We start from the raw sequence: 25,460 nt of genomic DNA on the forward strand, positions 1-25,460 counted from the left end.
GGCATGATTTAGTTCTGATGCTAGTGTGCTAATTGTTGGTGCTTTTAGAGGTTGTACATGGAGTCAGCATGGAGACTCGTACATCAGGGTGCCAAGAGATCATCTAATGGATTGAGGCTCTGAATAGTCCCCAAGGACAAGTAGAAGATGTCCCAACTTGGAGTTTACTTTGCAACCACTCAATTTCCAATATTACTTCTGAGTTGGGACTCATTTAACTAAAAAAGGTATTAATGCACCTTGATTATATGTTCCTTATATACAATGTTAATAATGCAATTAAAGGTGGACAAATAAAGTGGATGTTCTGACTAGATCGAGTGTGGATCCAGTCCAACATTGCTCTACTCATTCCCTGTGGGAAGGGGGTCCACAGACTTTTACACCAGACAATATCATTAATCTGCTTTTGGAGTGTGAGAGGAAACTGTGGAATCTGTTGGAAGCCCACCAAAAGCTAAGAGAACATATGTCCTTCATGCATGTTGGTGTTATTTCTGCAGATAATATTAAGACTGCCTCTAAAACTATTTTGAGAATTTCTAGTTTATTGATCTGCAAAACCTTTTATTTTACTTTTCCTTAGCAAGTTTGTTAAAACCTGTTTCTTTTCTTTTTTCGATGACCATTTAAGTCCAAGTGCCTGGACATCTTTTTTATATGGATGATGAAATACATGCATTTTCCTGTAATACACACTAGCAGTATTTGAAATGTTGGCAGTATTGAGGCACACAGTAAATGGAGGGTCAATGCGATCATCGAGTTTCTGAAATATTCATGGATTTATGAATACATCGCAAGTTCCATTTGTCCTGAATGCAAAGTGTCTCAGAGTCAACTAATTAGTGGTGGGTGAGAGCGCTCTTCAGAAAGAACACTGTGTCCTGTCTCTTTGGGTGGTCTTTCCTGGCAGTAGATGGAGCCTGTCTCTAACTTTCCCCCACCCAGTTATGGCTTGGGAACGTTAAAATGGAACAGGCTTCTCAGTGATTCAATTGAGTTAGTGGCTCGTCCATTTTCTCTGCTGCTCAGACAAGCTTTCTTTTCTTTCCTCCTTTCTCCACAATGATCTGACTACCATGTTTCCAACTGGCACATCGTTGTAGCACCCTCTCCCTTCTCCCCTCAAGTTTGGTGATGACGTTTTCTGTCCCATTCCAGACCGCTATCACTCTCACTCATAGTTCTGGTTACAGTAGATTGCTCTATTGGCTTGTAAACAGGGCAGACCTGTGTAACAGGGAATTCTTTGAATAGATGAATTATATGTGTATTACACATTTAATACTTGGCTAAACTCATTTCTAGAAACTTTCTGTGTATCTTTAAAATGCATTTTCAGATTTTTAACATGTTTATCATTTTCTTTCAGGAGCTCATTGCACGTTTTGTCTGGCGTTATATTAATTTAGCAAGCTGATAAATTATACATACCCACTGGTAGTTCTTTGGACATAAATTGAATTTATTCATCAGCTTTATTCTATTGCACAGCAATATGCTTATATTACCAATAGGTAATAAGTTAACTCCATAATGGCTTCAAATTCACCATTGACCAATTCTTGAGCATGCAGAAGAATAATGTATAGTGTATATACAGTATATATATCTCCACAAAAATGGAAGCAGCACACCATAGCAAAATCAATCTATGTGCAGTTGAATTGCCCATGTGGTGATGTTTTGGTCCCAAAAAAGAGTGTGGACCTTTTTCAAGCCTGAAAGATTTTGGGACCGAAACATTGCCACGTGGGCAATTAAACTGCACATAGATTGACTTTACCATGGTGTGCTGCTTCCATTTTTGTGGACATATGGATATATTTACTAGGACTGATACATACCTGGGAAGCTTTTGCACCCTATGACTAATTTTTTTGTGCTGTTTTTTCACTATATATATATATATATATATATATATATATATATATATAAATTAATATCAGTGTGAGATTTGTTTTGCCACGCTGAATGAACTAGGGCATGCAAAACATCAAGATCCGCTGCTGGCAGCTACCCTTGGAGTTGCTAAATAATAATGTCCCAGATGTGCTCAATGTGAGACATATACAAAGAGGTTTCCGGTTATAGTAGTCCATTTAGGCAATGCATGCTACTCACGGTAGGATAAAAAAACATGTGGCCTGGTATTGTCATGTTAAAAAAAGCAGCTCCTGGGACACTTTGGAAAAAATGACTGTATCGATGGATCCATAATATTAAAAGTGAAATTGGATGTTACATACCAACCTTAGGCGTCAGGCAGTGTCTACAAATACCATCATAAGGCATTTACACAACATAAGACTATGAGTCAGACGTCCAGCTACAGGTTTTATACTGACCTCACTTCTCTGCTCTCAAAGCATTGTGCAAAGCAAGATGGCAATATAGGCAAAAATGGAGGTTGCAGGTCTCTTCTCTTCAGCGATGAGCCCCACTTTTTTCTTGGCTGCAAAGATATTTAGAGATTAGCTTAGCAAAGTTACTTATGGTAGCACTCAAATTTTTATTCTTTAGACAATCATTCTTCCAGATGTCACAAACAATCTAAAGAGACTTCATCAGAGAAAATAACTTTTTCTCAATTCTCAACATTCCAATCCCTGCACTTCTTGTAAATATATTTTTTCTGAAGCCCCCATCATGCTTTTTGCTACACCTTAGAGAATGATTGTCTGAAAAAGAAAAGTTGTGTGCTACCATGAGTCCTGTGTACTGCCAACAGTAAAGCTTCATGAAACCATTCATGTGTGAGGTTGCTTTTCATCCAGTGGAGTAAAGTCACTCACAAATTTGCCCAAGAACACTGCCATGAATAAAGAATGGCTTCTAAACATCTTCCAAGAGAAAACTATGAGAGTCAAAATGAGAAAACAAATCCAGAAAATCATATTGTCTGATTTGGCAAGAATCTTTTTGCAAATTATTGTGGAAAATAAGTATTTGGTCATTAACAAAATTTCATATCAATATCTTGTTATATATCGTTTGTTGGCAATGACAGAGGTCAAATGTTTTCTGTAAGTCTTCACAAGGTTGGCACACACTGTTGGTGGTATGTTGGCCTATTCCTCCATGCAAATCTCCTCTAGAGCAGTGATGTTTTGGGCCTGTCGCTGGGCAACACGGACTTTCAACTCCCTTCAAAGGTTTTCTATGGGGATGAGATCTCGAGACTGGTTAGGCCACTCCAAGACCTTCATTTGCTTCTTACGAAGCCACTCCTTCATTGCCCTGGTGGTGTGCTTGGGATCATTATCATGCTGAAAGACCCATCCATGTTTCATCTTCAATACCCTTCCTGATGGAAGGAGGTTTGCGCTCAAATCTCACAATACATGGCCCCATTCATTTTTTCATGTACATGGATCAGTTGTCCTGGACATGCGGCGCCCCAGGGTCCTGGTCGTCTCAGTAGTATTGCTTTCCTCTCGGGGAGAGTGATACTGCATTTGGAGGCAAGGAAGGATAACTACATCCAGGTATCACAAACATGCAACACATTTCACACTCCAGGCCACACGGGGGAGCCCCTGCTCCTATTTATTAGGACACTCCCCATATATATAACTGGTAGTCTGTAGTGAAAGTCAGTCTGTTCCAGACAGAAGTGAGTTGCTGGCTGAGCTCAGCTCAGTTAGTTCCAGACCAGAGTCTGAGGGGGACAGAAGGCTAAAGGAGCTGTGCATGCCCTCAGAGCTGCAGCTCCCAGAAAGAGACATTGAAAGGCAGAATTGTATTGCAGCGAGTGTGAAGGAGGTCGAAGCAAAGGAGAGGATACCAGAAGGGGACCAGCCCCACTCAGGCTGCCTACTTTGGAGGTGCAAAATCCTGGTAGCCGGTACACCGAGGGAGTAAGGACCTCTATGCCTTATTTCAGAGTCCGGCAGGACAGCTAATTGCAGGTTACCTGTCCGCACCTACACCCAGGAGGCACAGTGACACCTACAGAGCCGGGTTATCTAAGAGACCCTACAAACAGGCTCAAGTCACCAGTCATATGGGTTTTGTCCTATCCTAAATGGGGGACAGAGAGAGCACATCTGTGAGACCCTTATGTGAAGCCATAGGCAGTAAAGGACTACACCACTGCAGTGCAAGGGAAGGCTACTGATTTCAACCTGAACAAAGGAACTCTAGACTTGCCTCCAAACCAGCCAAACTCTGCCTGCCCTGTGATCTGGTGCCCTGGACTGTGGATGCTGAAGTCTTCAGTTAAGGTAAAGAGATTGCAACTTTGTGTCCTCATTCTTCTCTGCGCCTCTCACCATACCACCATCTACACACCGGGAGGCCCTGGGGACATATTCACCTGTGGGAAGGTATACCATCTAGCTGCCACAACATCACCCCAGCGGACCCCTTAAAGCAGCGTTGGTCACCCTGACCGAATACCACAGGTGGCGTCACGAACATAAACTTTATCCCTTTAGAGACCTTTTCCTTGGGGGGCGATCTAGACCCTTTGCAGATTAACAGCCCCAAAGCATGATGTTGCCACGCCCATGCTTCACAGTAGGCATGATGTTCTTTGGATGCAACTCAGCATTCTGTCTCCTCCAAACATGACATGTTTTGTTTCTACCAAACAGTTCGACTTTGGTTTCATGAGACCATATGACATTCTCCCAATACTCTTCTGGATAATCCAAATGCTCTCTAGCAAGCTTCAGACTTGTACTGGCTTAAGTAGGGGGACACGTCTGGTACTGCCGGATCTGAATCCCTGGCGGTGTAGTGTGTTACTGATGGTAGCTTTTGTTACGGTTGTCCCAGGTCTAAGCAGGTCATTCACTAGGTCCCCCAATGTGGTTCTGTGATTTTTACTCACCTTTCTTGTGATCATTTTGACCCCATGGGGTGAGATCTTGCGTGAAGCTCCAGATCGAGGGAGAATATCAGTGGTCTTGTATTTCTTCCATTTTCTTATTATTGCTCCCACAGTTGATTTCATCAAACAAAGTTGGTTGGCTATTGCAGATTCAGTCTTCCCAGCCTGGTGCAGGGCTACAATTTTGTTCTGAAGTCCTTTGACAGATCTTTGGTCTTCACCAGAGTGGAGTTTAGAGTGTGACTGTTTGAGGTTGTGGACAGGTGTCTTTTATACTGATAAGTTCAACAGGTGCCATTACTACAGGTAATGAGTGGAAGACAGAGGAGTCTCTTCAAGAAGAAGTTACAGGTCTGTGAGAGCCAGAACTCTTGCATGTTTTTAGGTGACCAAATATTTGTTTTCCATCATAATTTGCAAAACAAATCTTGTCAAATCAGACAAGGTGATTTTCTGGATTTGTTTTCTCACTTTGACTCTCATAGTTGTGGTCTACCTATGATGTCAATTACAGGCCTCTCTCATCTTTTTAAGAGGGAGAATTTGCACAATTGTTGGCTGACTAAATACTTTTTTCCCCACTGTATATTTATATATATATATATATATATATATATATATATATATATATATATATATATATATATATATATATATATATATATATATATAGTGACAGGGTCACTGGCTCTGTATATGAGGGGAGATATGTGTCACGAAGATTGCTTTCTTCTGTGATCTGAAACCCATACATTTCTCTCTTTCATGCTATGTGCTGAAGGGGTTAACAAGCCATTATCAGGGACTGGGTTTTTTGGTGAGGAGGTGAGACATGGTCGGGACGCCTACTCACCATATCTCCACCTCAAGGGTGTGGCTTTGGAGTTAAATGTTCAGCCACTGGTTTATCTGTGTGTTGTATGTTTGGAGAGGAGAGTCTACAGACGTGGCTCCAGGTGAAGCTGAATACTGGCGAGTCCTGCCAACACAAGGATTTTGCTATTCTTAAGTTTTGTTTGCCGTTTTGCTAGAAAGGCCATGATTATTTTGTTAAACTCTGCCATGGTTTATGCTGTGCTATAATAAACCAGCAGGCGAGTTACACAAGAAGTGTTCCTGTGTCTACCTGTGCAAGCAGCCGAGTCAGTCAACCCCTCACAATATGTACCGTATATATATATATATACAGTGTCTCAGTGGTTAGTACTGTTACTGTGCAGGATCGGCGTGCTGAGAGCAAATCCCACCAGGGACAAACTCTGCATTGAGCTTGTATGTTCTCACTGTGTTTGTGCGCCCCATGGGGATGGTAACATTAAGTTCTTAATAAGCATGTATAACAAATATACTGTACATTTATGTGTATTCCAAAGACATACTGATAGGGAATTTACATTGTGAGCCACATTGGTAACAGTGATGATAATGTCTGTAAAGCGCTGTGGAATATGATGGCACTATATAAGCAAAGCAAAATAATTAAAAAAAATAATAATATGAATAATTTGGTATTGTGTAGTTTTTGTTTAAAGGCCAACTTGCTGCCTGATTTCATTGTGCATAACATGTTATACTAAAAGCCTTATATTTACACAGAAGTGTCCTGTGACATGGAAACATTCAACTTATTATAAGCTTTTAACCTTTATTTGCCAAGTATTAGGCACTCACTCTATCAATCACTTCTGTTGCAATTCAGTTTAGGAAAGAAAGCCTATGCATGTTTTTAGCTCATCTTGTTTAGTTAAGATTTATAGAACAGAGTTCTGAAGATTCTGTTTCTTTTCAGGAGCCCCGGAGGTGCCGACCAATGTCTGCCTCCTGATAACAAGCAGCACATCACTCACTGTCACCTTCCAAGAACCTCTGAGTGTCAATTCAGCTGTTGTGACCAAATACAAAGGTAAGAGTGAAGATTAGTTTATACTACTTTCCTTTGTTCTGTACTTGCTCTTTGTAGATGTTTTTTTTCTCCCTTAAAGGTACCTTCACACGAAGCGACGCTGCAGCGATAGCGACAACGATGCCGATCGCTGCAGCGTCGCTGTTTGGTCGCTGGAGAGCTGTCACACAGACCGCTCTCCAGCGACCAACGATGCCGAGGTCCCCGGGTAACCAGGGTAAACATCGGGTTGCTAAGCGCAGGGCCGCGCTTAGTAACCCGATGTTTACCCTGGTTACCAGCGTAAAAGTAAAAATAACAAACAGTACATACTCACCTGCGCGTCCCCCGGCGTCCGCTTCCTGTACTGTGTGAGCGCCGGCCCTAACAGCAGAGCGGTGACGTCACCGCTGTGCTTTTACTTTCACTTTAGGGCCGGCGCTCAGTCAGAGCAGGAAGCGGACGGCAGGGGACGCGCAGGTGAGTATGTACTGTTTGTTTTTTTTACTTTTACGCTGGTAACCAGGGTAAACATCGGGTTACTAAGCGCGGCCCTGCGCTTAGTAACCCGATATTTACCCTGGTTACCAGCGTAAAACATCGCTGGTATCGTTGCTTTTGGTGTCAAACCTGACGATACACGGCGATCGGACGACCAAATAAAGTTCTGAACTTTATTCAACGACCAGCGATATCACAGCAGGATCCTGATCGCTGCTGCGTGTCAAACACAACGATATCGCTATCCAGGACGCTGCAACGTCACGGATCGTTGTCATTCTCGTTGTAAAGTCGTTTCGTGTGAAGGTACCTTAAGGCCCATTTGGAGAATATATTTCAATCATATGAAATCTTCAGGTCAATGTGTTGGCTCCTTAAGGAATCAAATGTGTTTTTTGCTTCTTGTGCTAATGAGGGACAAAAAGGTGATTATAAAGATGGGCAAACTTATGGTATATATTACACCTGTCAGAGTGTGTTAAATTTCAGCACAGAGGTGATTATTTTTAGACAAAAAATAACAAATATGATCAATCACTACATATGGTAATTTAATACATATGAAGCCCCTACATAAGCACAGAAAATATATAGAACATGACTTTACTTTATAGCTCAGTTCAAAAAAATATTCCAAGTTCCCAATATCAATTAAGCTTGGTTAATTAGTTCTACAAATTTAGGATTTGTGATAGACAGTTTAGGAGTTCCGGGACATTTTTAATTGCCTTGGCCACTCCCATGTCGTTGTTGGTCTCTAATTCCTGGTCCTTCTCAAGGCTGAGGAAGAAATGACTCAGTCAGTCGCTAATGGTTGGCTGCAAAGGTCACATGTTCATGGGTTGGGACGTCATTGCTGCAGCAGGAGATAGAAACTGGCAAAGAACCAGTGGAGGAATAGTAGCTGTCAAAATCAATGAGATGAATACTGATTGTTTTATTTGTTTTAAATTGTTCTGAGCTTCTAAAAACATAAAATGGTTTAAGTGTACAGCCGCCCAAGCCTGCCAAGTTGATATAAAATATGTTTTTTTTGTTTTGTTAATGCGACCCTCCACCCTGACCCTGAAATGGGACCTAACATTTGTTATATACAGTGACCCTATTTAGTGCCCTCCTTTGCTTTCCTTCACCTTTACCGATACTGATGTTCTGATCCTCCTGCCTTCAAGGTAATCATTACAGTGGCATGAGGAGCTCAGGGGTAAAGCAGTACCATGCCTTCCCTGCCTTTCTTGTGATGTAAAAGTACAAGAAACAAAAGGAAGTCATTAGGTAGGATTACCGCACATGACAATTGTACAGCCCTTTTTCAGTGTAGGGAGGAGCTTTGCTTTAATATCTAGCATATATATTTATATTACTGTGTTTCCTTGTTATGTTTGGACTCCAAGATATATTAAAAAATTAAGTACTCTTTTCAACTCCTGTTCAATACATAGTACAGATATCTTTACATTAATGGATTGAATCAATTAGCATTAGATACACCACATGGTGCCTCAGTGACACGGTATCAAGAACCCAGTCATATAATTTCCAGACTCTGGTGGCTTACTGACATAGTGCCTAGCATTACCACATAATGATTCACTGTTGACTCGCAAGAGGAATGACCAGATGTCCCATTGTCTAGTGACCAAGTACTGTAATTGCCTTTCCCTGGTGGTTTCACGTTTTAAATCTGGTGATTCAGATATTTCATATCCAATGATCCAGAGGTTTATTGCTTGTATGCTTTCCTTGCCTGATGAGCCTTTCTCCTTATACATTTCTGATGTGGCAAGAGCTTAAAGTGACCTTCCACTCTGGAATTGAAAACAGACTGTTCATTCCTCATGTATACTCTTTCTACCTGGTCCCCTCTGTTTGCCTTCAGCAGCCTTCTCTGCTCAGATTGGCCTTGTTTCTCCTATTTACAACTTGACCTTGATTGCTCTGGTAAGTCTAAAGGTACCGTCACATTAAGCGACGCTGCAGCGATAGCGACAGCAATGCCGATCGCTGCAGCGTCGCTGTTTGGTCGCTGGAGAGCTGTCACACAGTCAGCTCTCCAGCGACCAACGATGCCGAGGTCCCCGGGTAACCAGGGTAAGCATCGGGTTGCTAAGCGCAAGGCCGCGCTTAGTAACCCGATGTTTACCCTGGTTACCAGCGTAAAAGTTAAAAAAACAAACAGTACATGCTCACCTGCGCGTCCCCCAGCCTCTGCTTCCTGACACTGACTGAGCTCCGGCCCTAACAGCAGAGCGGTGACGTCACCGCTGTGCTTTCACTTTCAGTTTAGGGCCGGCGCTCAGTCAGTGTCAGGAAGCAGAGGCTGGGGGACGCGCAGGTGAGCATGTACTGTTTGTTTTTTTAACTTTTACGCTGGTAACCAGGGTAAACATCGGGTTACTAAGCGCGGCCCTGCGCTTAGTAACCCGATGTTTACCCTGGTTACCAGTGTAAAATATCGCTGGTATCCTTGCTTTTGCTGTCAAACACGGCGATACACGGCGACCTAGCGACCAAATAAAGTGCAGACCTTCTAGCAGCGACCAGCAATTTCACAGCGGGATCCAGATCGCTGCTGCGTGTCAAATACAGCGATATCGCTATCCAGGTCGCTGCAACGTCACGGATCGCTGGCGATATCGCCTAGTGTGACGGTACCTTAAATCACACCTTTACTGCCTTTCCTGGACAGTGTAGGGGGAAACAAAGGGGAGGCATTGTTTATACTTATTAATGCACTCTCCATACCACTGTGGTGATCATCTTGTAACCAGATGGAAAAGGACACTGATCTGAGCAGAGGAGGCCGCATTTAAGGAAATGGAGGCCACCAGAGAGGGTGTCTAAATGCGTGAATCGTAACGTTATTTTTTCAATGCTAAGGTCGAAGGTCAGTTCAGTAATTTTCTTCCTGCATTGATTTTGGCCATAGGAGCATTACGTGGTCTATAAGTCTCTGTACGCAGGCTTATCATTCCAAAACCCAGAAACAAAATTCTTTTGGTATGAATTACTACACAGATAATGCAAAGGCTGCTGTCATGATCTGTTCCAGGGTTTATTAGTGTCTGCCCTTTTTTGGATGGATCGTGTCATGGGTTAACTTTGCTCTGCCTCATTCTGGGTTCAGGTTTGCTATTTAGCTCCCATGAATCTTGCTGGCAGTGTCAGCTATAGTTCTGTCTTCGGCTTGTGAACCTGACTCTGGAAGCCCCTGGTTTGTCCTGCTGTGAACCCTGACTTGTCCTGTGTCTGTTATCTCCCTCTGTCTGCCCTTTCCCTGCGTTTGTCTGTTCTGCTTGATTCTCTGATTCTGACCTCCTGGCTTGGCTATTGACTCTGTTTTGATTTGTCCCTATTGTACCGTATTTTGCTCATCCTGGTTTACTGATCTATTGCTACGTCCTGACTATCCTTTCTGTTTAAATCCTTTTTGTACTGATGTGTTATCTTCTGCCCTGACTCAGCTTTTTCTGATTACTCTCTTGCCACTAGGTGGCATCTGTTCAGCTGCTCAGTGTGTGCAGTCTTGCTTCCCTATAAAGCTCCCCCTGGTGAAGCTTGCGCTGTACTGCACTGCAGCTGCATTACATTATAGCTGACCCGACATTTAAACTGGATTTTGCATTTTTTTTTCTCTAGTCATGGATCCGCTGCATAACTTGGCGGATCAAGTGTCCAGTTTGACACAGATGGTGTTGGATATTTCTGTGAAACATCAGTCCCTTGTCACGTCTCATACTCACTTACAGAAAAAACTGACTGAGACTGTTATGACCATGCAGGGAGACACCTCATGATGTTAGTCTACCTGGTGACTCAGTGGATGTCTCTTTGCACTCTCCTGAACCTACTGTTAAACTCCCAGATACCTTCTCTGGGGAAAGGGAGAGATTTCATACTTTTAAGGAGAGTTGCAAGCTTTTTTTTTCTCTTAGACCTTGATCTTCTGGAGATGAGAGTCAGCGGGTGGGGATAATTATTTCCTTACTGCAGGAGGGACCTCAATCATGGGCTTTCTCTTTACTTGCTTCTGCCCCTGAATGTGTGTCTGTGGATAGATTCTTTGAGGCTCTGGGACTTATTTATGATGAACCGGACCAGGTCAGGGTTGCAGAGGACATGATCATGAGTCTCTCCCAGAATGAACTCACTGCTGAACAGTATTGTTCTGAGTTTAGGCGGTGGTCCGTTGATGTGTCTTTGGGTGACTCTGCTCTGAGGCGCCTGTTTGAGAGAGGACTTTCTGATCATCTCAAGGACACGCTGGCTCTTCACACGCCTCCCAGTCCCTGGTGGAGGCCATGACCCAGGCCATTCGTATGGACCGGAGATTACGGGAGAGAAGAATTATCCAGCGTGAGATTCCTGTTTTGCCTGCCAAATCTGAGGTGATGTAATTCAAGGAGACTATGGAAGTTGGTGCCATCAATTTCAAGGAGAAGGAGAGGAAACGGTGACGTGATGGGAAATTATGTTTTTACTGTGGAGATCCGGGACATTGGAAGAAGGACTGCCCCTCTTGTCCATCGAGTAACAAGCTGCCGAGTCTGGGTGATGGTCTAGGAGGTCATCCAGACTCACAGGTACCATTTTCGTCATTTCAAAAAGTTTTGTTAGAGGTGAAACTGTGTTATGGAGGTGTTTTTGCATCCACTTCAGCGTTTGTGGACTGTGGATCTTCCATGAACTTCATTGACTATAGTCTGGTGTCCAAGTTAAAGTTAGGGACAGTTAGGCTAGAGACTCCCATCCATATCGTTGCCATTGATGAGACACCGTTGGCTCAAAATGTCCTTAAATTTGTCTCTGAGGAGTTTCTCCTCAAGGTGGGTTCCTTGCACCATGAACGAATTTCATGTTATGTTATGAATAATCTTCCTGCGGGACTGGTGTTGGGGTTCCCCTGGTTACAGAGGCATAATCCTGTTATAGTCCAATGAAAAAAGAAAAGAAAAACGGCTTGCACTCACCAGGCCCGATGAACAGTAATAGTCTTTATTAGAACATATGCAGTAAAATCAGGGAGAACGTGTCCATGTAGGATGACAGCTGTTTTGCGCAAACCCGCGCTTCCACTGATCTGATGTCATAGAGGAAATGAGGTAACCATTTATGCAAAAGTAACCCCCTCCCATCCAATGACATCACACATAACAATCCCCTCCTATACAAAATGTGAATACAGAAAACATCACCCAAAAGAAAAAGCCATTATTAAAACTTCAATTAAAACAATGCAGCTTAAACCCAAAATAAAAGGGAAAGTGAAAAGGGAACATCAATATGTACTGTAACATTCATGGCAAATTAATCTATAAAAAGACCGACATGTCGATTCTCTCATTCAAGCCCATTGGTCCTACGGCATTCGTGCGCATTATCCATATTGCCACACGTCTCAAAAGGAGCCTATTCAGATTGCCGCCCCCCTGTGGTAGAGACACCCTTTCTAAACCTACAAAGGAAAGCGATTTAATATCACCATGGTGCGCCTGCCTGACATGATTAATGAGACGGGGAACCCCCTTCCCCGTGCGGACCGAATTAAAATGCTCTCTTATCCGAACAAACAGGGGACGGTAAGTCTTACCTATATAATACAAGCCACAAGGGCATAATATAGCATACACCACATGTGTGGTTTTGCAGGAAACCACATGATCTATGGGACCAATTTTAAAGGTTTTTCCCGTAAGGTGATAAGAGCAAAAATTGCACTGTCCGCATTTAAAGTTGCCTTTAGGGGTGCCCTCTGTTAACCAATTTTTACATTTTGACTGTACCCGATTGTGTACCAACATATCCTTTATACTTTTACCTCAACGGCTGGCAAACAAAGGACCATTTCTAGCTCTCTCTTCTAGATCGCTATCCTTACTCAAAATATCCCAATTTTTTCTTATCACGGACCTAATATAATTGTCCATGGGACCAAACTTAAAAGAGAAAATAAAGCGTTTTTTGTCCACCATTTGTTTATCCTGATTTTTTTCATTGCTGGGAGGGGGAGAGTCCACCCTATCCAGGGCCGCATCTAAAACCGCCGATGGATAACCCCAATTTCGGAACCGCTTATATAGCTCTGTTGATTGTTCCCTATATCCTGCCAATGTGCTATTTACCCTCTTGACACTGAGAAATTGGCTATGAGGCAGGGAATGTTTGATGTACTGAGGATGTGCACTGTCAAAGTGAAGTAGTGAATTCGTAGAAGTGGGTTTTCGAAAAACCCTTGTCTGTACGGTACCCTCCATTATTTCCACTTTTACATCTAAAAACTCTAAAGTTGTGCCCCCAAAGTGAGATGTGAACCTCATATTCATGGTATTCACGCACCCCAGGTAGTTAATAAACTGCAAAAAGGCATCATTGTCCCCATCCCAAACGATAAATATGTCATCGACATACCTTACATAAAGCTTAACATGCTTCAGAAAAGGGTTTTCTATGGAGTAGATGAACTTTTACTCAAAGATAGCTAAGAAGAGGTTAGCCAGGGTACAGGAGACCAATGTACCCATGGCTGTACCCTCCTCCTGTATATACCATAGGTCATTAAATTGGAAAGCATTGTGGCTGAGGATGAAAAACAAAGCCTCACAGACAAAATCAATAGTGCCTTCATCCGTAGGTGCGTGTGATAATACCTCCCTAACCGCTGTGACCCCCATATTTTGAGGGATCCGGGTCCGGGTCCGTTACTTTGACCAACTTAAGACCATGTGCCTTTTTCTCCTGCTGAGAGGAACTATGATGTTGGGAACCGGGAGTTATTGGCTATAAAATTGGCTTTTGAAGAATGGAGGTATTTTTTGGAGGGGGCGGTTCATCGGATCACAGTGATTACTGACCACAAGAACTTGTCTTATATTGAAACTGCCAAACGGTTAACTCCTAGACAGGCTAGGTGGTCGCTTTTTTTCTCTTGTTTTCATTTTTCAATCACTTTTCGGCCTGGTTCCAAGATTGTCAAGGCTGATGCCTTATCTCGCAGTTTTGATCCGATATCACCCCCCGAACCTCCTTCCTCCATTCTTCAGCACGGGGTGGTTGTTGCTGGGGTATCCTCTGAATTGGAGCAGGAGATTCGAAAGGCTCAGTCTCTTGCTCCTCCCTCTTTGCCTGACAATAAGCTTTTTGTCTCAGTTCAGTACCGATTGAGGATTCTCCGGGAGTTCCACGATTCTGCTCTTAGTGGTCACCCAAGGACCTCTGCCACCCGGAAAGCTATTGCTAGGCTGTTTTGGTGGCCCTCAATGAACTCTGATATCATTATGCTTGTGCCTGCTTGTGATACCTGTGCCCGTGCTAAGAGCTCCTATAACCGGCCGGCCGGGGAATTGGTGCCATTGCCAATTCCAGATAGACCTTGGACTCATTTGTCCATGGATTTTATCACTGATCTCCCTCCTTCCAATGGCAAAACTGTAATCTGGGTAGTGGTTGACAGATTCAGTAAGCAAGCGCATTTTGTACCTCTGGCAGGATTGCCTAATGCTGAGACACTATCTAGATTGTTTGTTGAGCATGTAGTATGGCTGCATGGTGTGCCTTTGAATGTGGTTTCTGATAGAGGGGTACAATTTGTGTCCAAAGTTTGGAGGGCATTTTGTAAAAGATTGGGTATTTGTTTGACCTTCTCCTCTGCTTACCGTCCTGAGACCAATGGGCAGACGGAGAGGACCAATCAGTCACTTGAACAGATTTTTTGAGGTGTCTTGTTACGTCTCAGCAGGATGATTGGTGTTCTTCATTGCCCGTGGCTGAATTTGCATTTAATAATTGGATTAACCAGTCCACGGGCACCTCTCCATTCTTCTGTAACTACGGTTTTCACCCCCATTTTGGTGAATTTTCTAGGCTGGATTCAGGATGTCCAGGGGCTGATACGGCAGTACAACAGTTGGGGGAGGTGTGGAGGGAGGTTCAGGAGAACATTGGGAGGGATCAGGGCAAACATAAACTTTTTGCTGATAAGCGACGGTCTGTAGGACCTATATTTCTGGTAGGAGATAAAGTGTGGCTGTCTACTAAGAACATTTGTCTTAAGATTCCTTCTGCTAAGCTTGGTCCTAGGTTTATTGGTCCTTACGAGATCATTGAGGTGGTCAATCCAGTTGCCTTTCGTTTACGCCTTCCTCAGTCACTTCGGATCCCCAATGTGTTCCATAAATCCCTTCTTAAGTCCTTTGTACCATCTTCCACTGGGCCTCCATCCCCTCTGCCTCCTGTCTCTGTGGATGGTCAGACCAAGTTTGAAGTTGAATGGATCGTGGATTCTCATATGGTCCGTAGTTCACTTCAGTATTTGGTCCATTGGAGGGGTTATGGTCCTGAGGATTGTTCTTGGGTCCCGGCGCGATCTGTCCATGCTGATCGATTGATCCGGGCATGTCATGCACGTTATCCTGGGAAACCTGGGGGTCCGGTGGCCCCTCCTTGACAGGAGGGTGCTGTCATGATCTGTTCCAGGGTTTATTAGTGTCTGCCCTTTTTTGGATGGATCATGTCATGGGATAACTTTGCTCTGCCTCATTCTGGGTTCAGGTTTGCTATTTAGCTCCCATGAATCTTGCTCGCAGTGTCAGCTATAGTTCTGTCTTCGGCTTGTGAACCTGACTCTGAAAGCCCTTGGTTTGTCTTGCTGTGAACCCTGACTTGTCCTGTGTCTGTTTTCTCCCTCTGTCTGCCCTTTCCCTGCATTTGTCTGTTCTGCTTGATTCTCTGATTCTGACCTCCTGGCTTGGCTATTGACTCTGTTTTGATTTGTCCCTATTGTACCGTATTTTGCTCATCCTGGTTTACTGATCTATTGCTACATCCTGACTATCCTTTCTGTTTAAATCCTTTTTGTACTGACGTGTTATCTTGTGCCCTGACTCGGCTTTTTCTGACTACTCTCGTGCCACTAGGTGGCATCTGTTCAGCAGCTCAGTGTGTGCAGTCTCGCTTCCCTATAAAGCTCCCCCTGATGAATGTTGCGCTGTACTGCACTGCAGCTGCATGACAGCTGCATTTCAATTTGATATTAATAATGCTAGCAATCTGTACAACTCTACAATAATCTTGCTGTAATTGACCTGTAATATAAGTAGTGTATAGTGAAGAGCAAGAATGGGAATAGCTTTGAGGTAGCACAAATATGGTTTAGATAGTAAGTGGATTAGCACCAATATGGGTCATAGGACAGTAACAATAGGTTTAGGCAGCACAATGGGACTGGAACACCATTTGTCTGTAAAATGCCAAAGCAAAAGCAGACAGCAGCTCAGTTATGGCTACCGCTCTGCAGCACCTTACAGCATCGCACTTTTGGTCTTAAAGTAATGCATTCAGCTATGGAGGTATGGGTCTCATGGTAGGTCATCTGATCACTCACTAAATGACAAATGATTAGCAAACAGTGGACTTTTTATGGATGGCACATGGAGGAATTTCTGTAAATAATGTATACCCTAAATTTCTTAGAATTTTCTCCCTACTAAAACTTTCCTCTCCATGGACATACAGGTCCTTCTCAAAAAATTAGCATATAGTGTTAAATTTCATTATTTACCATAATGTAATGATTACAATTAAACTTTCATATATTATAGATTCATTATCCACCAACTGAAATTTGTCAGGTCTTTTATTGTTTACTGATGATTTTGGCATACAACTCCTGATAACCCAAAAAACCTGTCTCAATAAATTAGCATATTTCACCTGTCCAATCAAATAAAAGTGTTTTTTAATAACAAACAAAAAAAACATCAAATAATAATGTTCAGTTATGCACTCAATACTTGGTCGGGAATCCTTTGGCAGAAATGACTGCTTCAATGCGGCGTGGCATGGAGGCAATCAGCCTGTGACACTGCTGAGATGTTATGGAGGCCCAGGATGCTTCAATGGCGGCCTTAAGCTCATCCAGAGTGTTGGGTCTTGCGTCTCTCAACTTTCTCTTCACAATATCCCACAGATTCTCTATGGGGTTCAGGTCAGGAGAGTTGGCAGGCCAATTGAGCACAGTAATACCATGGTCAGTAAACCATTTACCAGTGGTTTTGGCACTGTGAGCAGGTGCCAGGTCGTGCTGAAAAATGAAATCTTCATCTCCATAAAGCATTTCAGCCGATGGAAGCATGAAGTGCTCCAAAATCTCCTGATAGCTAGCTGCATTGACCCTGCCCTTGATGAAACACAGTGGACCAACACCAGCAGCTGACTGTGGGTACTTGACACTGGACTTCAGGCATTTTGGCATTTCCTTCTCCCCAGTCTTCCTCCAGACTCTGGCACCTTGATTTCCGAATAACATGCAAAATTTGCTTTCATCAGAAAAAAGTACTTGGGACCACTTAGCAACAGTCCAGTGCTGCTTCTCTGTAGCCCAGGTCAGGCGTTTCTGCCGCTGTTTATGGTTCAAAAGTGGCTTTACCTGGGGAATGCGGCACCTGTAGCCCATTTCCTGCACACGCCTGTGCACGGTGGCTCTGGATGTTTCCACACCAGACTCAGTCCACTGCTTCCTCAGGTTCCCCAAGGTCTGGAATCTGTCCTTCTTCACAATCTTCCTCAGGGTCCGGTCACCTCTTCTCGTTGTACAGCGTTTTCTGCCACATTTTTGCCTTCCAACAGACTTACCATTGAGGTGCCGTGATACAGCACTCTGGGAACAGCCTATTTGTTGAGAAATTTCTTTCTGGGTCTTACCCTCTTGCTTGAGGGTGTCAATGATGGCCTTCTTGACATCTGTCAGGTCGCTAGTCTTACCCATGATGGGGGTTTTGAGTAATGAACCAGGCAGGGAGTTTTTAAAAGCCTCAGGTATCTTTTGCATGTGTTTAGAGTTAATTAAGAAGATTAGGGTAATAGGTCGTTTAGAGAACCTTTTCTTGATATGCTAATTTATTGAGACAGGTTTTTTGGGTTATCAGGAGTTGTATGCCAAAATCATCAGTATTAAAACAATAAAAGACCTGACAAATTTCAGTTGGTGGATAATGAATCTATAATATATGAAAGTTTAATTGTAATCATTACATTATGGTAAATAATGAAATGTAACACTATATGCTAATTTTTTGAGAAGGACCTGTACATAGCCCAAGCCCATTGACTCCCTCCAAGGTCTTTTTTTCCCCAGGAAAACGGAAAACTCATATGTGGTGAAAAAGGTCACAGCAGCCACCTTCCATTAAAAAATACAATTAGCCTTTAAAAATGGCCTTTTACATCCATAATTATGACATCCATTAAATATAAGTATTTATAATAATGAAACTAAACACCTCAACATTCCCATGATTGCAGTTACTTTCAATAAATGTCCTTACTCACTATATATTTAGTGTACTGAACACCTTTACTCTTGGCTGTTTCCATCTAACCCAAAGGGCACTAAAAATGAGTTGCACTATTAACCAACAAACTCCTGAGGTCCATATGTACCCCAAAGAGAACCAATAGCATCCATGTGATCCAAGCTGTAAGATCCATTTTTCCTTAAGTCTTGCCTCCAATAAACATCATTATCAGTTATGCTCGAAAACGGAAGGCAGGTAAGCGGGCCCTTCACTTTTGCCATCTACTTCACACTGAACCTAATTTGAGCTCACCCTTGGCTTTTATACCTTCAGCCCCTTCACCCCCCCATGCCTATCTGTCATTATTCACATACTGTATCCAACTGTGAACTGTTCAAATAGTCCTATAATTTAACCCTATATTTTACTGAAACAATCACCCAATTGTCCATAATATACAACTCAGGCCATCTTCTACTCTATGCCTGTGATACCAGGACAATGTGGTGGGATTCAGTCTGAAAGTGCATTAGTAAGTTTAATAAATTTATATCCTATATATACAATTCTAACAAGGAGGGCAACATATTTTACATCCCTATTTACTTGTAATGCCTGTCTCTTTAAAGGGATTGCCCATTTGTACAACTCAAGCTTAATCAATTCAGGAGCCAAATTAAAATAAAAACAGTGTGAACTCAACTATGGAAGTGGCATCATTTCAGCATCGCTGCTCCCGATGGTGATATGACATTGTTGTGTCGTGCATTGGCTGAAGCCAATGAGCAGTCGCTCATCAGCTGCAACTTTTTCTATTCATTCAGAGTGGATGTCCGCCCCGATGGAAAATTGATGAGGTGAAGACAAAGAGCGGCAACTTATCGAATGCAGCCAGAATGTGGCCCAACATCATTTGGGACTAGCATCACCAAAATCACTGGAACTGCACAGCTACGGGAGATATTATTATTTTAATTTAGGTCCTGAATTTATTAAGCTGGAGTCACCTAGTTATGGACAAGCCCTTTAATTAAATTGGCTGAATTGAATAAATGGCTGGATGCTAATTTATATGGTGCGGTACTATATATGGTTGAATTTAATGGCTGTAGGTGTGCATTACTTGCCAATCGTTGAAAGTATTAATGGTGCATTCAAGGACACTGTTTCAACATGAAGCGCAATAGAACCACCCATAAAAGAAACTTGCCTATGTCCCAATATCTAAAGCCTAATAACAGCCTTTGACAGTCTCCTATTAATGATAGGTACAGGCAGCTGTTGAGATCTTGTTTTCTGTATGTAATGACTATCCCTTGGAGATAGATCCTCTGCCTACTCCATGCAATGACTAATAGCAGTATGAGCAGAGACCTTGCCAATCTTGGCACAACTCATGAGTTTTTTCTTCCACGGAGGACTAATATGAAGGGAAATCATCACTCTAGGGCTTTTTGTCACTGGAATTTATTCTATGTGTAGTACAAGGGATGGAATAAATTCAATTTTTGTTTTCGATTCAAGCAAAATATAACTGAGAACGTAGCCTTTGAACTGTGTATCTCAAACCAAAGAGTCCAACTTAACACATTCTCAGTGACAAAATGGGCGTTGGCTCACTTAATGAAATCTAATGTAGCCAAATGGTAACAAGAGGAGGGTGGGTGTACAGTTACTAGACTTGCAAATTGTTTTTAGATATATTGCAAAATCTGAACGTTTTCTTCAACCTCTCTCTAGCTTTCATAACAGTTCAACATCTGTATGAGTAAGTGTAAGCACATTGTAACTGGAATGCAATGGGTATGAGCTATAATGGAAAGATATGGACATACATAACTCCTAGAGCAGATGGAAAGGGGCCCCTCTGCAAGAACTATATACGGGGCCCTTATTATCTAAAAGCTCATCATAAAGCACATAATTTTTTTCTCTATAACAACCAACCAGTCATTGTGAGCTATGAAGTTAATTAGATCTGTATATGAGATAGGCGAGTCTGAGAAACATTATTTCTCAGGATAAAAATTGTAATAAATGAACATAAATAGGACAGTATTGTGTAGGAAAATATAGATATTGCTCCCTTTATCACATATAGAAACCGTATAGGAATTGTTTTCCTTTTCATCTAAGCAGTCATGGGAATAAGTTTACTTTTCCTATAGAATGGAATATGAACAGAACATGAACTAAGGCCACGTTCACACATTTAGTATTCAGTCAGTATTTTCCATCAGTATTTGTAAGCCAAAATTAGGAGTCTGGGACAATTACAGAAGTGGTGACGTGTTTCTATTAGGGTATGTTCCCACTGTCAGTAAACACTGCAGGTTGGACGCTGCGTACATCCACAGAATCTAACCCACAGCGGCCAGATGTTACAGCATAGTGGATGGGATTTCAAGAAATCCCATCTCCACTATGCGTGCAGGGACACCTCAGGCTTCCCTGCGGAGACGGACATGCCTCTTTCAAGACTGCAGCATGTCAATGACTGCAGCTCAGTCTCCGCAAGATAAATTTCTCGTCCAATGTATAGGACACGGTGATTCCGCACAGTTCAATGAACATATGCAGAATCACCTGAGTTCAAAAGTCAGCAGTGCTTTGGACGGAGCGGACATGTGCTGCCGCATCCTGACTGTGGGAACATACCGTTAGGCTACATTAACACATTCAGTATTTGGTCAGTATTTTACCTCAGTATTTTTAAGCCAAAACCAGGAGTGGGTGATAAATGCAGAAGTGGTGAATTGTTTCTATTATACATTTCCTCTGATTGTTCCACTCCTGGTTTTAGCTTATAAAGGCCGGCGTCACACTAGGCGTAAGACAATACGGTCCATTTTTTACCGCCGTAATACGGCCGTAATATGCAGAAATGTTCCCAAAATAGTGATCCGTATGTCATCCGTAGGCAGGGTGTGGCAGCGTATTTTGCGCATGTCATCCTCCGTATGTAATCCGTATGGTATCCGTACTGCATTATATTCTTGCAGGCTTGCAAAACCGACATCTAATGGATTCATGGGCTCAAATGTTTGGTAAACCATATATACAGTATATATATATATATATATATATATATATATATATATATATATATATATATGTCATTGTATATAGCTTTTCTGCTATATCGTGCTGAATTAAATTTAAATATATATATATATAATTCAGCACGATATAGCAGAAAAGCCGGTAATTCAGTTGCCGGCTTTTCATTTCTCCTTCACAAACCCGACAGGATATGAGACATGGTTTACATACAGTAAACCATCTCATATCCCTTTTTTTTTTGCATATTCCACACTACTAATGTTAGTAGTGTGTATGTGCAAAATTTGGGCGCTGTAGCTGATAAAATCAAGGGTTAAATGGCAGAAAAAATTGGCGTGGGCTCCCGCGCAATTTTCTCCACCAGAGCGGTAAAGCCAGTGACTGAGGGCAGATATTAATAGCCTAGAGAGGGTCCATGGTTATTGGCCCCCCGTGGCTACAAACATCTGCCCCCAGCCACTCCAGAAAAGGCACATCTGGAAGATGCGCCAATTCTGGCACTTAGCCTCTCTCTTCCCACTCCTGTGTAGCGGTGGGATATGAGGTAATGAAGGGTTAATGTCACCTTGCTATTGTAAGGTGACATTAAGCCAGATTAATGATGGAGAGGCGTCAATTATGACACCTATCCATTATTAATACAATAGTATGAAATGGTTAAGAAAACACGCACACATTATTACAAAGTACTTTAATGAAATAAAGACACAGGGTGTTGTAATATTTTATTAGTCTCTTAATCCACCTGAAGACCCTTGTCACCTGAAACAAAGTTAAAAAAATAAACAACAATATTCCATACCTTCCATCGTTCTGTTTCACGTTGTAAATCCATCTGAAAGGGTTAACTAATTTTACAAGCAGAAGCCTGTTAATGCAGCCACCCCTGCCTGTAAAAACCCGGGGAATGAATGGATTGCAGGGGAATGACCTGTAGTTACCTTGAGTTGTGGTGATGCGCCCTCTGCTGGATGTCCTCATGAACTGGAGCCTGGGAATTTTTCCCACGCTCGAGTTCATATGAGGACATTTTTTCCTTGTGGAATTGAACGATCAAAGCGTTTTTTTTTTAATCTGCAGCATGTCAATCCTTCAGTGTTTTTGCAGTGTTTTTCATTCGTTTGTTCAAATAAATATTCTTTTTTTTTCCTGTTTATCAAAAACGCATGTAAAAGCACATAAAAAATGTTTTTAACACAGCACTTTTTCTGCTAAGGTACATGATGCATTTTCGCCATGCTTTTTCCATGTATTTTTTGCCTGTAAAAAAAACAGTTTTACAGAATGAGTAATGAGTGAATGAGATTTCTGAAATCTTTTTTCCTTGTGGATTTGAACCATGAGGCTATGTGCACATGACGCGGAATTTGCTGCGGATCCGCAGCAGTTTCCCATGAGTTTACAGTACAGTGTAAACCTATGGGAAACCGAAAACGCTGTGCCCATGCTGCGGAAAAAACCACGCAGAAATGCAGCGGTTTACATTCCTCAGCATGTCGATTCTTTGTGCGGAATCCGCAGTGGTTTTACACCTGCTCCATAATAGAAAACCGCAGGTGTAAAACTGCAGTGGAATCTGCACAAAAAACGCGGTAAATCCGCAATAAATCCGCAGGAAAAGCGCGGTGTTTTTGCCCTGCGGATTTATCAAATCCGCTGTGGAAAAATCCGCAGAGGACCATTCTACGTGTGCACATAGCCTCAAATAGTTTAATACCATGTCAATTATTTCAGTGTTTTTCTTCAATTTAAAAGACTGGAAAAATAAAATGTGCATATTTTACGTAGTATTTTCCTGTCAACAATCTGGTGTTTGCTGCATAAAAATCTGCTGCAAACACTCAAAGTGTGCACATAACCTATATTTGGCGCACACATTTTTGCACCATTTCTGCATCTCTTGGCAGGAAAAAAAGCAACGTAAAATAGATGTGAATTTAATACGTGTTTTACATGTTTTTTTTCATGAGTTTGGGTTCAATTTGGCACCAAAAGTCCAAAATTTTGCCAAAGTTTTGGCAAATTCGAAAACACACAAGGGGGAGATTAGAGTGAAATGGCAGGTAAATTGTTTGATGTTTTAAAAAGCATCTGGAATTGCTAAACTTCGTCTACAAAGCAGAAAAAAATAACACAGGCAAGCATGGAGTGCCGCCATGGGGCCGTGGGGTACTCGGTACCGGGTTCTTCAGTTCACAGGGGGATGTCACGGTGGCTGACCCGGCCCATGGCCCTGGGAGATTCGTATTAAAGGGAAAGGTCTTCAAAGGGGAAATGTTCATGACACCACCTGTGGTATTCGGTCAGGGTGACCGACGCTGCTTTAAGGGGTCCGCTGGGGTGATGTTATGGCAGCTAGATGGTATACCTTCCCACAGGTGAAGTGTATCCCCAGGGCTTCCCAGTGTGTAGATGATGGATGGTGAGAGGCTCAGTGAAGAACGAGGTCACAAAGTTGCAGTCTCTTCACCTTTACTGAGGGCTTCAGCATCCACAGTCCAGAGCACCAGATCACAGAGTAGGCAGACCGTAGGCCGTGGTGTTGTAGTCCCTTACTGCTAAGCTTCTCATAAGGTCCTCTGTTGTGAATCCGCTTTTGGGCTCCCCTGGTGGTTGCTGGTGGTACTGGTGACTTGTGTGTCTTTGCTGTCTCAGTTCACCTGCTCCCATCAGTGTTTGGGAGTTTCCTATTTAGCCTTGCTCTCCAGTCATTTCCTTGCCGGTCATCATTGTAACCAGAGCCTTCGGTTGCATGTTCCTGCTACTAGTCTGCTGATCAGCTAAGTGGACTTTGTCCTTTTGTTTTGTATCTTTTGTCCAGTTTGCAGTTTTGTTATTCTCTGTAGCTGGAAGCTCTTGTGGGCTGAAATTGCCACTCCTGTGTCATGAGTTGACACAGGAGTCTTAAAGTAATTTCAGGATGTTTTTTTGATAGGGTTTTCAGTTGACCGTGAAGTCCTCTTTTGTATCCTTCTGCTATCTAGTAAGTGGACCTCTCTTTGCTAAATCTACCTTCATACTGTGTATGTCTTTTCCTCTAAACTCACCGTCATTACATGTGGGGGGCTGCTATCATCTTTTGGGGTATTTCCCTAGAGGTAAGCCAGGTCTGTTCCTTCCTCTACCAGGGGTAGTTAGTCCTCCGGCTGGCGCGTGGCATCTAGGGTTAATCAGGTATGCTCCCTGGCTACTATTAGTTGTGTGGTAGATTTAGCTCACGGTCAGCTTGAGATTCCATCACCCAGAGCTCGTCCGTTATCTTTGTGTTTTGATGTTTCCCTGCCATTGGGAATCATGACAGTATGACCGGCCCGTGTTAAAGTTACTGGCAGAAGAAAGGAGAGAAAAAGAAGTCTGTAGAGTTTTTTTTTTTTTTTCCTATGTTTGCTCCATAGTTGGATCAGTTGTATTTCAGCTCTAATTACCGCCTTTGCCTTTCTCTCCTTCTAATCCTTGAATGGCTCTGATCTCACCTGTTTAAAGATGGATCCTCAGAGCTTGGCTGCAGGTTTAAATAATCTTGCTACTAAGGTTCAAAATTTACAAGAATTTGTTATACATACTCCGATGTCTGAACCTAAGATTCCTACACCAGAGGTGTTTTCCGGAGATAGATCTCGGTTTCTGAATTTCAAATATAATTCTAAATTATTCCTTTCTCTCAGACCTCACTCCTCTGGAGATCCTGTCCAGCAGGTTAAGATTGTGATTTCTTTGCTGCGAGGTGACCCTCAAAACTGGGCATTTTCATTGACACCAGGGGATCCTGCGTTGCTCAATGTGGATGCCTTTTTTCTGGCTTTAGGCTTGCTTTATGAGGAACCTAATTTGGAGATTCAAGCTGAAAAAGCTTTGATAGCCCTATCTCAAGGGCAAGATGAAG

General features: G+C 42.5%; 1 protein-coding gene across 1 annotated transcript in view; it reads left to right on the forward strand.

Moving 5' to 3' along the window:
* ANKFN1 (ankyrin repeat and fibronectin type III domain containing 1) overlaps positions 1-25,460 on the forward strand; it is a 1,096,304-nt gene that overhangs the window by 441,135 nt on the left and 629,709 nt on the right. The window contains exon 5 of the mRNA XM_077257596.1: positions 6,630-6,743. Within this exon, the coding sequence (XP_077113711.1) occupies positions 6,630-6,743 (114 nt within the window). The remainder of the gene's footprint in view (positions 1-6,629; positions 6,744-25,460) is intronic.

The sequence above is a fragment of the Ranitomeya variabilis genome, chromosome 4, assembly GCF_051348905.1.
Source record: "Ranitomeya variabilis isolate aRanVar5 chromosome 4, aRanVar5.hap1, whole genome shotgun sequence".
NCBI lineage: Eukaryota > Metazoa > Chordata > Amphibia > Anura > Dendrobatidae > Ranitomeya > Ranitomeya variabilis.